The 13,400-nt window shown below is 32.6% G+C and overlaps 1 protein-coding gene and 1 long non-coding RNA gene across 2 annotated transcripts; both read right to left on the reverse strand.

Moving 5' to 3' along the window:
* Positions 1-3,211: 3,211 nt before the first annotated feature.
* On the reverse strand, positions 3,212-5,435 carry LOC148772375 (uncharacterized). The gene is made up of 2 exons (XR_016028993.1): positions 5,335-5,435; positions 3,212-3,967 (listed from the first exon to the last, which is right to left on the reverse strand). It is a non-coding gene; the product is annotated as an uncharacterized LOC148772375 (long non-coding RNA).
* Positions 5,436-10,315: 4,880 nt separating this feature from the next.
* On the reverse strand, positions 10,316-13,019 carry LOC105969687 (uncharacterized). The gene is made up of 2 exons (XM_088815012.1): positions 12,477-13,019; positions 10,316-10,903 (listed from the first exon to the last, which is right to left on the reverse strand). The coding sequence occupies exons 1-2, from the start codon at positions 13,017-13,019 to the stop codon at positions 10,316-10,318; spliced, it is 1,131 nt and encodes a 376-aa protein (XP_088671138.1).
* Positions 13,020-13,400: the final 381 nt, after the last annotated feature.

Below are 13,400 nucleotides of genomic sequence, written 5' to 3' on the forward strand. Positions count from 1 at the left end.
TAATATGGAATAAACTTTTGTATCATATCATTTATATTGTATGTCCGAATTTGATCCTTACTTTATTAAAAAATATTATATTGACATTATATTTTTATTACTCGAAATACTCGTATCACTAAGTGGTAGACATGATCACGGTTTGGTTCCTGGTTCATAATTTTTTGTTTATTTAACTGAAAAAAATACTTTAAAAGATGCTTAATTCTTTTTTAAACAGTGAAAAGAATACTTAAAATACTTAATTTTTTTATTAAAAAAATACAAGTTTTTTTAAAAAAACTTAAAAAAATATTTTTGTATTTTTAAAAAAATTGAAGAAATTAGTTGTAATTTTAAAATTTAAAAAAGGAAAAAGAAAGAAATTGAAAAGGCTTATGAAAAGACAAAGGAAACATTAGTTGTGTTTATAATTAATATGTAATTTTTTTAATTTCTTTTTCTTTTTTTTTTTTAAATTGGTTTGATCGTTCTAAATGGCGTTTAGCTGTGACAAAAATGGGGAACTGGAACTGAGCCGATTTTTTCGGTTTCGATTTCGGTTCCGGTTCCGGTCAAACCGATTCCGATTTAGTTAAAAAACCGTTGACCTCGGTTTCGTTCGGTTCCATATTTTAGGAACTTTGGTAAAAAACTCAACACCAATGGAGGTCCTAAAGAGCAATGTTGTTAGAACCGGACCGAATCGGTCGGTCGGACCGGTTCGACCGTGACCCGGCAATAAAGTGGTCCGGTCTGACATCTAAAACCGGAAAAATAAAAAATCAGGGTCAAATGACCAAAATCCGGTTCGACCGGGTAAAACCTGAGAACCGACGAGTCAGTCAAAGAACCCGGTTTTCGGCCAAAACGTCTCGAATCACCGCTGAGTTAGTTATTTGTGGCTAGATTTGAACGAATCTTCACAGACTTAGTAGTGGGTGGCCGGATCTAGTCATGAGTGGTCGAAGGATTGTATGATCAAGGGTGATCGAATAGGGGTGGCCGATTGCCGGATTTGAAGAATAAAAAATGAAAAAATATAGAGTATAAGCAATAAAATATAGTAAAAAGTGAGGTGAAGTAGATAAAAGTGAAAATAATAAGTGACAGATTAAAAATATAAAGAAAATAATATTTTTAAAATATTAAAATTAATAAAATAACGACATATTAAAAAAAAATTAAAAACCTGGTTGAACCGGTTCGACCCTATAAACCCATGATCTAAATAGTTGTCCGATTCTATAGCCGGTCCGGATCTGAAAACATTGCTAAAGAGTCTCTAAAATATAGACTATTACTAAACTTTCCAAATATTTTCCTATAGGGGTTGGTTATATGCAAGCCCAATTTTTTTATTAGTTCAAACCCATATAAAGATATTTATTAGTTCAAGCTCGTAAATTAATCTAATTTTATTACATTAAGACCAAAGATGACGAATATACAATTATTCACAAATAATACCCAAACACAAATAAACCCTATTTTTAATTTGTTCAAGACCAAAAAATAAAAAAATAAAAAAAGAAAACACAGGACCGCAAGAATGTCGCACGCCCACCGCCGCCAGACCGCCGGCGACGATCAGCAACCCAACCACCGCACCATCACCACCACCGCACCACCTCCACCACACTATCACCACCACCGTACTACCACCAACAAGTAAGTCCCTTTTACTAAGCTTTTGTTTGTAAATACGAAAACATCAATCGAGCATCGATTCTTGATAAATATGCGTGGATGAACATTAATCTATACTTATTTCTTGTTGGGTTGCAATGCTTTAGCCGATTTTGGAAAAAAAATTGAAATTGAAATTGGTTTTTTTTTTATTCTTCATTGGTTTCGGAAAATCGGTTTACACAGACCGATTTATTAAACGAAAATCGGCGTCATGATGCCGACATTTGTTAACCAAGTCGGCTAGACAACGTCGATTTTATAAATCAAAAACGGCGTTGAAATGTAGATTATTGAGTACAAAATCGGTTTTAGTATATCGATTGTTTTCGGTTTTTTTTTCCTTTTCCTTTTTTTAAATAATATATTATATATTTGATCAATTGATTTTTTTTTAAAATGTTTTGCAGTGGAACCTCAACCTCCTCGTGTACCGCCGACCCGTTTCAAATCGTAAACGAAAGGAAAATGCTCAAAAGAGCAAGGTGGAAAAGCCAAAAAAAAGGCGTACCCCTTTTAATCCTCCCGGTCGACGCACTCGGACTGATGAAGGTCCTTCTTCAGCAACAACTACAGCGGCCCCTGCACTCGCTCTACCTCCCCACCGGCCTCGACCGTGGAAGTTGGTGCTTCGAGTAGCCAACCGAACGCACCACAAGTCCAAAAATAGCAGATTTGATCCCAAACTTCTAGGATCACATTTCTTATTGTATTCTTTCCGGAGACGAGCGCGGAGATTTCAAAACCCATAACCACATGAGAATTTGGTTAATTGGGTGTGCGCGCCGTTCATTTCCGAGGCTGTCTCGAGGGCCGGTTTGATACCACTTGTCACTTCGTCGTACAATGCTGTAGATGGATATCTATTGAGGGCATTTGTGGAAAGATGACATCCTACCACATGCACGTTTTATTTGCCTGTTGGGGAGATGACCATCACTCTCGATGATGTCATTACACTGATAGGGCTTCCAGTTGTTGGTCGTGCGGTAGCTTCGTGCGACAATCTAATACGTCGGGAAGACATATGTTGCAAAAATGCTAGGTGTATACCCTGATTAGGAAGCTATGGGAGCTGGGGAGAGGAGACTGAAATTGGGATGGTTACATCGGACCTTGGGCAAGATTACCGCGAGGGACTGTGAGATGAAAAGGTTATATGCTACTAGGGCGTATCTTTTGTATCTCTTAGGTTGCACCATTTTTGTGGACAAGACGGGCTTGTTGGTTAGCATTGAGTGGGTGCAGTTCCTTGAGAATGTGGATACTATTGGTGAGTATGCTTGGGGAACCGCGTGTTTATGCTTCTTATATCGTGCATTGTGAAAAGCGTCGAAGGCTACAACTGCGCAACTGAACGGATACTTGACGCTCTTTCAGGCGTGGAGTTAACGTTACGAGCATTTCCCATCCTTCAATACAACATTTCGGCCACAGTTTGAGGGGTACTTGGCCAACCGGTGGGTGTATCCAAAGAATTCGACGACAAATGTTGAACGAGCACGGCATTTGCGTTTAATGTTAGACGAGTTGAAACAGGATGAGGTAAATTATCAATTGTTTGTTAATAATTTTTTTTTTCGATTTTTGAAGGAGTTAATAGTAAACATATTCGCACAAGTTATATGTTACCCATATTTCAAACTTCGTGACCGTTTCTCGATGCTCGAATCGGCGTGGTTCAGCGGAATGTTATGTTGCTTGGACTTCCTGCAGCCATACCATCCAGATAGGGTCTTGCGCCAGTTTAGTCGGGTCCAATAAATACCGGGGTGTCCCTACATGTCCGAAACTATGGCGAAGCAATACATGGTAAAGAAATACAGGTCACGTGATAATTCTGAAATGGCGTTTGTCCCATTCCACGATCGTTTATTCGATCGATGGGATGAGTGTTGCTTGGATGCCGAGGCGAGATCGACTCCAGTACTTGATGGGCAACCCGATACGTCTTCTGCGTATATGGATTGGTTAAGAGAGCGCACTCTTACTCGCCTTAGTACCGCTCAGGCATCTCGGCCACATGCACCACGATCCAATGCAGCTCGATCACCGCAAGATGTTGGGCCGGATCCACCACAATCAAGGGAAATGAAGATCTTTGACATGGTTAAGGGAACTCTCACCTACGTACGTCAAATGGACATTAGTGATGCTCATAATGCAATGTGGACGACGTTGAATGAGATCGTATCATTATTTGATGAGACCCCATCGACCGTCCTACCATCCTCATCAGCTTCTCCACCGACATCTTCACCACCGCCACCATCGGCACCATCTTCGACAGCGGCCCCACCTGCAGACCCACCACGTAAGGTATTTCGGAGGAGGGCGGCGATGAAGAAGTAGTATTTTGTATTTTGTAGTATTTTGCGAAGATAATTTCATTATGCATAGTATTTATAGGGTTTATTTATTTTTTTTGGACTTGATCAACTGGATTGCAAATTGATTTGTATTTTATTTTGTTGGTTTTATTATGCTATTAATGGATATATTACTCGCACATGATAGTATTCCTACATTGGGAAAAAAACTAAAAAAAAAAAACAAAAAACAAACAAAAAACGGAGAGATATCGGTACTTGAGAACCGATTTTTCAATACAAAATCGGTTTTCAAGTTCCGATATCTCTCGGTTTTTCCAAATTTTTTTTAACGAAAAACCGAGAAATATAGGTTCTTGAGAACCGATTGTTGATTAAAAATTCGGTTCTCCAGTACCGATATCTCACATTTTTTCGTTAAAAAAAAAAATTGGAAAAACTGAGAGATATCGGTACTCAAGAACCGATTTATCAATGAAAAATCGGTTCTTGAGTACCGATATATCTCCGTTTTTCGTTTTTTTTTAAATGAAACATTGGTTGTCACGGTACCTTTGTTAATTCCTTTTAAAAAACCGTGAGATATCGGTTGTAAGGTGTGATACAACTTTAGAGGTGTGCTTCATAACTATATATGTTACGAGCAATTGTAATTAATGCATAATAATAATAATAATAATAATAATAATAATAATAATAATAATAATAATAATAATAATAATAATAATAATAATAATAATAATAATAATAATAATAATAATAATAATAATAATAATAATAATAATAATAATAATAATAATAATAATAATAATAATAATAATAATAATAATAATAATAATAATAATAATAATAATAATAATAATAATAATAATAATAATAATAATAATAATAATAATAATAATAATAATAATAATAATAATAATAATAATAATAATAATAATAATAATAATAATAATAATAATTTCATATTTACTCCCATGGCTCTGATACCATCTATAACCCAGAAATTATAAAGTTTGTGTCAAAAGCAATGAAACAAATCAGTTGCTTAAATATACAAGAAAAACCCAGAAAAGTCCCAACAACGCCTGCGTCACTTCTGGACATGATGGCAACAAGGACAACGGGCACGAAGTATATTTAACCAAACTTATTCATTCAAGCTTCAACATGACTTTAAATTTTTGAATTAAAATGACATTATTACCATGTTAGCAGAAACTATATTTAGTCAAGCCATGATCTAGCACATATACAATCTAGCCGACCATATAGGCGGCAGAAGCTGAAAATAAAGTAATAATAAAATTTAAATACAGAAAATTAAAGTACTTACAACGATATAGAAGACCAGTAGCAAGCTTTTATTTATAAAACACAAGGTTTTTACAAGAGGGAGGTTTTGGAGAGAGTAGAAAAGGCAGAAAACTGAATGCCTTTCCAGAATGAAAGACAAGCCTATAAATAGAGAAATCGCGGACATGAAACCCCGGATTTCAAAATAGAAAATAAAACTAAAGGTGATATTTCACCAAACAAGTGACTCAGAAGTCAAAAAGGTGAATAATTACCACCACAAAAAGAAATGACTCAAAAGTCAAAAAGGTGATTAGCAATTTGTCCACTATGAAAGACAATAATGCTCATACTTTAATAATGCTCAAACTTTAATTTTTGTCGTCTCCTTCATGACTTTAAGAGAGAGTCTTTAAACTCTTCAAATGCATTATCAATGTCTGGGAGGTCTTCAATCTCATTATCAATATCATCCTCCGGATCTTGCGCATCTTGCAAAGGATTGTTTGACTTGGTAAAACTTGACTCGGAGTTCATGGAAGCATCTGATCCTGAGCTTCTCATCTGTTTAGATATATCCTTCTTCATTTGCTCGAGGAAAATATCAATAATTTTTTCCTTTGGATAGATCTCAGAATATTTCTGAGCAAAAAGTTTGAAAGGACTAGTATTCTCATCTTCCTCTCGTTTTTCTTGATCATTTCTATAAATACTGATTTTTTCTTTTATTTTTTCAATGGTTTCGGAGCCAAATATTTCTCCTGTTTCTGTATCAAGGCGCATGAGTTTTTCCCAGAACTTACACATGCTAATTCTCCATAAGCATGGAGCTCCGGAGTTGGTATAACCAAAAGTTGGTTTCCACTTCCAAATCCATGGAATACCAAATTCAATAAAAAATATGCAGGAAGTTTTTCCTTCAATGTATTTCTCATTATTTTGAATGCTGGGAGAAATGGCTACCCATTCTTTCATAAGACTGCTGAATTTTTCAGGCAAAATGTTTGTTGATGGTCCAAAAATTCTCCACCAAGAAAAGAACCAAGTAGGGATTGGTTTGTGAAAAATATTTTCACATATCTTAATAAACCAAGAATGCCTTTGTTTTTTGTTTTCAAAATAAAAAGTTTTATAAAAACTTTCTATATAATCAAAATAGTTGAATTTGAAATTCGTATTATTTTGGGAGAACATCTCTTTCTCACTAAGGGGAGAAATTCCCCATTCTTCAAAAGATATAATCTTTTTAATAATGATTTTGGAAAAGCTATAATTTCCTTTATCTTTTTCATTTCCTGAAGAAAAATGGTTGATCTCAACACTCTTCATATGAACGAGGATATTTTCATAGAATCCTCTTGGCTTGTATGAACCATATGACAAAGAGCTATTACTCAAATATCTCTCCATGATTATCCATGGGTTATCTGCCCATTGTGAGTCCTTTTCTTCTATAAGAAGAATGATTTCCTTATTAAGACTTTCAATGTAGAGATGTGAATCACCATCATCTTTTGCAATATTGGCATACGATGTATGTGAACTTGACTCAGGGATATTACCTTCCTTCTGTTGTTTTTGTTTCAAGAATTCTTGGAACTCATTATGAAGTGGATCTTTTGGATTACTAGAAGTAGTACTTCCAGAAAAGCTTTGAGCTATAAGCTTCTTCCTCCCATGCTGAAGGATAGTGTTTGAAGTATCATTTCTTCCATCGTAATTTTGATTAGGGGGTTTACCCCTACCACCTCTTCCTCTATAAGAGGAAAGATAACAACGTCCAGGTGTACTCATTCCTGAAGATTTAGACATGTCAGGTATTCACGAGTTAAGAAGTCAGGAAGATGATTTTCTTCCCCTCGTTTATAGATAATTTGAAAATCAAAAGGTGCTAAATGAGCTTGCCATCTAGCAAACATTTGTTTTGAAACATCATGTTTAAAATCTTTTATAAACATGAATCTTGCAGACTGACAATCTGTTTTAATAATAAATTTCTGATTATATAAATCATCCTGAAATTTAAGAACACTTCTAACAATGGCAAGAATTTCTTTTGCAACAGTAGAATAATTCTTTTGTGCATTGTTCCATTTACCAGAATAAAATCTAACAAGATATTCTTGTTTATTTTGGGGATTAATCTGTTTGAGAATTCCTCCAAATCCAATATCAGAAGCATCAGTTTCAATAATTTTTTCCCATTGGGGATTAGCAATCATTAAGCAGGGGAGATTTTTAACCTTCTCTTTGATTTTCCTAACCGCCTCAGTATGTTTATCAGACCAAGGTAAAGGATTTTTCTTTAACCTATCATAAAGAATAGATGAGTCTTTATTGAGATTTTCAATATAAGGGGAAATATAATTCAGACTTCCTAAGAATCTTTGTAACTGGGTCTTATCAGTAATAATATCAGGGAATTTTGATGCAAATTCAATGCTTCTTTGAATAGGAATAATATTTCCCTTTTCAATGTTATGACCGAGAAATTTAATGCTTGTTTGAAAGAGAACCATCTTAGGTTTTGAAATGACAAGACCATTTTGTATAACAATCTTTTTGAAAAGTTCCAGATGTTTGAAATGATTTTCAATGTCTTTAGAATAGACAAGAATATCGTCTATATAGACAATGATAAAATCACTATAAGGGGTAAAAATGTCATTCATAATTTGTTGAAATTCTGAAGGGGCATTTTTTAATCCAAAAGGCATAACATTCCACTCATAATGTCCAATAGGAACATTAAAAGCCGTTTTATATCTGTCAAATTTATCAATCTGAATTTGCCAAAATCCAGATTTTAAATCAAACTTAGAGAAGATTAGGGCATGGACAAGTCTGTCCAGAAGATCCTTTTTATTAGGGATAGGATGCCTAATCCATTTTAAAACTTTATTAAGGGGTTTATAATTAATAACAAGTCTAGGAACCCCTCTTTCTTGTTCAGAATGTTTATTAACATAGAAAGCAGTACAGGACCATGAGGACTGAGAGGGAGAAATAAGTTTTTTGTCAAGAAGGGATTTTATCTCCTTTTTGCATAACTCCAAATATTCAGAATTCATTTGACAAGGTCTAGCCTTGGTAGGAATATTTTCTTCTTTAAAATTTTCTTCGTAGGGAAGGGAAACAATATGTTTCTTTCTTTCCCAAAAAGCATTTGGAAAGTCATTGCATATTTCAACAGAGAAATTATTATGGATAATTTTAATCTTATCCTGTAATTTGGGATTTTTAAGTTTTTCATCAATAGATAAAAAACTAATTTCTTCTTTTAAAGAATTAATATGGAATTCTTTTCTGTCAATATGCTCTTGTAGTTCATTAAGAATTCTTTGTATATGTTTTGTTATAAACTCAAAAATTATAGGTTTTCCTTCAAAAGTACCTGTGAGACCTTTTGAATTAACAGAAGTCAAAGGATATATCTGATGTAAAAATGGGAGACCAAGAATGAGTTGGCTAGAAATGTCTTTGGCCAAAAGAAAGCTGGAAGGAATACAACTTTTATCCTTACATATATAGACTTTAGGAAGTTTATAATTTATGTTTAGTGGTTTTCCACCAGCATGTGACAAGGAATGAGAAGTTTTATGAAAATATTTTGTAGGGATAAGACCTTCTTGTATAACATTTAAATCGGCACCACTATCAATCATGGCAATAAATTCTCTAAATAATAATAATAATAATAATAATAATAATAATAATAATAATAATAATAATAATAATAATAATAATAATAATAATAATAATAATAATAATAATAATAATAATAATAATAATAATAATAATAATAATAATAATAATAATAATAATAATAATAATAATAATAATAATAATAATATAATAATAATAATAATTATAATAATAATAATAATAATTATAATAATTATAATTATAATAATAATAATAATTATAATAATAATTATAATAATTATAATAATTATAATAATAATAATAATAATAATAATTATAATAATTATAATAATAATAATTATTATTATAATAATTATAATAATTATAATAATAATAATAATAATAATAATAATTATTATAATAATAATAATAATAATAATAATAATAATAATAATAATAATAATAATAATAATAATAATAATAATAATAATAATAATAATAATAATAATAATAATAATAATAATAATAATAATAATAATAATAATAATAATAATAATAATAATAATAATAATAATAATATTAATAATAATAATAATATTAATAATAATAATAATAATAATAATAATAATAATAATAATAATAATTATAATAATAATAATAATAATAATAATAATAATAATAATAATAATAATAATAATAATAATAATAATAATAATAATAATAATAATAATAATAATAATAATAATAATAATAATAATAATAATAATAATAATAATAATAATAATAATAATAATAATAATAATAATAATAATAATAATAATAATAATAATAATAATAATAATAATAATAATAATAATAATAATAATAATAATAATAATAATAATAATAATAATAATAATAATAATAATAATAATAATAATAATAATAATAATAATAATAATAATAATAATAATAATAATAATAATAATAATAATAATAATAATAATAATAATAATAATAATAATAATAATAATAATAATAATAATAATAATAATAATAATAATAATAATAATAATAATAATAATAATAATAATAATAATAATAATAATAATAATAATAATAATAATAATAATAATAATAATAATAATAATAATAATAATAATAATAATAATAATAATAATAATAATAATAATAATAATAATAATAATAATAATAATAATAATAATAATAATAATAATAATAATAATAATAATAATAATAAAAAACAATGATTGTACCATCTATCTTAAACGATTGTACATTAATTACATTGTTTCACGGAAAATCTTTTACCATCTCGTCTTCACTTACATAAGTTAAATCTATGAAGGTTTCTTGCAAGGCTACTTCTTGACCAACTATTTCCTAAACATTGTAATCCTTGATTCCATATCGGAAGTTTTCCAACCATCCGCTTTTTCATCATGGTAATGTCGCCTATTGTCCGCCATAGGAGGTATAGGACAATTCTTTTTCAATACGAAATGTACGAAGTGGTTGTTGTTTATGTAAGCTAGTCCATGCTCTCGTATGTTATCGGAGGGCAGCGGTTCAATGTTTAAGGGAAGGAAAGTGAGACATTGTTGTGGCGCTAAGTAGACGAGCACAATATTGTACGTAGAGGCAATGATATGACCCATATCGGGTAAGGACATCCAATACTCTCTTGTAGCATATTCGTCCAAACAACATAGTCGCGTTTCCAACGCACAAATGTTTTCACGACGACGATGCATCTTCATGTGTATTGCTTCGTTCTTATATAGCTCATTAAGCATGTCTCCTCGTACATGCTTCCAATTTTTTTCTCCGAAACCCATCAACGATGCAACCGCTCGAAATCCACAATGACCATCCGAGTCAGCATTCTTTATGATTTTTACATAAGTCTGAAACATTGGATGGATTTGGTCAAGAAACAAAGCCTTGTCGTTGACTTTTCGACCCTGACAAATTAGAAAATGAAAGGAGTTTAGAGGGACAAAGAAATTTAGCAAAAATAAAGAAGACGTTCAAATACTCACTGGCAACTTTCGTAATAAAATGGTTTTAGCCGACTCTTGTGACGGCACTTTGAATTTTCCCAGCCCAATAGGCGGCATTAAATCCACTTTCATAGTTCGTGGAATTTTAGGACAAACCAACGTCACGCCTTCGAGCTTAATTTATTGACAACGTATTCAAATTAGCAATTTACCAAATCAACATCAACAACTCCAAAAATTGAAGATAAGTAATCGAATTTACCTTAGGAGAACAACTATCTTGTGTCGATGGTGGATACTCATGCCTCGATAGGTTGCGACAGGTTGATTCATCAACCACCTTTAACTTTTTTCCCGGTCGACCTCAAGTGGCGGCCTTTTCCGATGGTTCCATTGTAGATGTTCGTTGAGGATATACAATGTAGCTGAACTTATTAAGCATTTCATTCCTTTCATCTACATCGGCCGACGCAAACCGCTTGTGCCACCCTTTCATGAGTTCTTCATCATTTGAAAGCTCTCATTGACCAATAACCGGCTCCATACTCATATGCTTCCAAATGGAGCCTACTAATGCAAGTGGAACATGAGATTTCTTCGTGACAAACTCGCGAAGCTCGTAGTAACATGGTAGATCGTGTGTTGAACGGATAGCACATTCACATAGCATGTCACTGTTTGGAAGCAACTTTTGTGCTTTATCAAGCTCAATTTTAAGATGGTCAAGGGCGCATTGCGAGACAGCTCCTCGAGGCTCACTATAGATTGGTTTCTTGAAACAACGGAGGCATGTATTCTTGCTCTTCTCAAATGATGCCCTTATGTGATCATGTTGCGTTATAATACTACTGTTGATATGTTCATACACCTGAACAAATGTGCCAAGGCAATTTCCCATATCGCTCTTCAGCCGAGAATGCGCACCCTCCGCCCGGTTTGAAGTGTAAGTACCGAAATGTTGATACTTTTTAGTCCATACCGATATAAGCCTCTCCTTGTACGGATCCAACCATGATTTGGTAAGTTATGCTACGGCATCCGGATAATCAACAAAAGTCCGTTGCATTTTCTCTCAATATCTATTGAATATCTCTTCGGACTCCACTTCAATAAGAGTCGCTCAATCTCTATTAAACTGATTCCACAACTTGTCAGATGAGAACATCGCCTTACAGGTGGAATATATATTCTTGTTCACATGCCAACGACACAACAAGTGATGACTGGTTGGATATAAATCCCCAACCGCTTTCATTAAACTCAATTCCCGATCAGTTACGATGCAATTAGGCGGAGGACAATTTCCGAGTATCTTCTCCAAACTTTGCAATGCCCAAACTTAGTTCTCCGTCTTTTCGTACTCCAATTAAGCAAAGACAATGAAGAACATCTTGTGCGTACATGTAAAGCCAGTAATCTCAAGTAATAGGAGTTTATATTGATTGGTTTTGTATGTCCAATCCATGATGAATACGTACGGATAGCTACGAGCTAACTTAACACAACTCGGATGAGTCCACACCATATCGATTACCTCTTTATTATTGTTAACTCTATGGTAGAAGGTATACTTATCTTTTGTCAACCTCGCCAACAATTCTTGCATTTGAGTTCTTCCAAATCTCTCTTTCAATTGCAACTTCTGACGGTGATTGTAAATTGTCCTCATTCCAGTTACATTCGTCTCGTCCCTTATCTTCAATGATTTGAGAATCGCCTTCCCCTTCGCCTTCGCCATTGCTTTAGACATACCTTCAATAAGTACCATCTCTTCTTTTGTTAGTCTCCTGGCATAAGAGTGGCCGTGCAAGTTCTCAAAATCTGTGTGGTTATGAGTACCCCATTCAACTTTTAAATCCCACCCAACATTATCAGTATCCTTTCCTCGCTTTGTCCCCTTTAATCTAAATGCGCAATTGCATTTTTTAGAACACCTCCTCCCATTTCCCTCTCCTTGGTCATCCTCACGGGCTTTCTTCTTCCCACGATATTCACCCGCGCACTCACATGCGAGTACAACATACGGTCTTCTACGCCCTTTCAATCGCGGTTTTGAAACAAAAATGTTTATCACCATTCTGTGGCGTCTACCAAATCTCACGTGTCTCAAATATTTGTTCGGTAGCATATTCATTCAAATAATTCTCCATCAATCCCCTAGGTTGCTGCAAGAAAGTATGGGAAAACGGTCTTAAAAAAACATAGATAATAAAACTCGGTACTCAAAAACCGATTTTATGTAGTCCAAGTCGGCATGATAATACGGATGATAGACAAACAAATCGCCATTGTCATGCAGCTTTATACTAGAACAATCGATTTTTGAGTACCGAGTTTTATTCCAGTAATCGGAATGTGGTTGCTCGACTTTCGTAAGAAAAATAGGTTTATGAGTACCGATTTTTGGTATCGTCGACTTTTTTTTTCCAACAAAAAGAAAACGACCCAAAAGCAAAAA

Source organism: Erythranthe guttata, chromosome 2, assembly GCF_056151865.1.
Source record: "Erythranthe guttata isolate IM_541 chromosome 2, IM_541, whole genome shotgun sequence".
Lineage (NCBI taxonomy): Eukaryota > Viridiplantae > Streptophyta > Magnoliopsida > Lamiales > Phrymaceae > Erythranthe > Erythranthe guttata.

Bases quoted from the DNA above. Each gene is read 5' to 3' on its own strand.
- LOC105969687 (XM_088815012.1), bottom strand. From the start codon at position 13,019: ATGGTGATAAACATTTTTGTTTCAAAACCGCGATTGAAAGGGCGTAGA. The intron at 10,904-12,476 runs GTAATCGATATG...CTAATTTGTCAG, and splicing joins GAGTTAACAATAATAAAGAG to GGTCGAAAAGTCAACGACAA.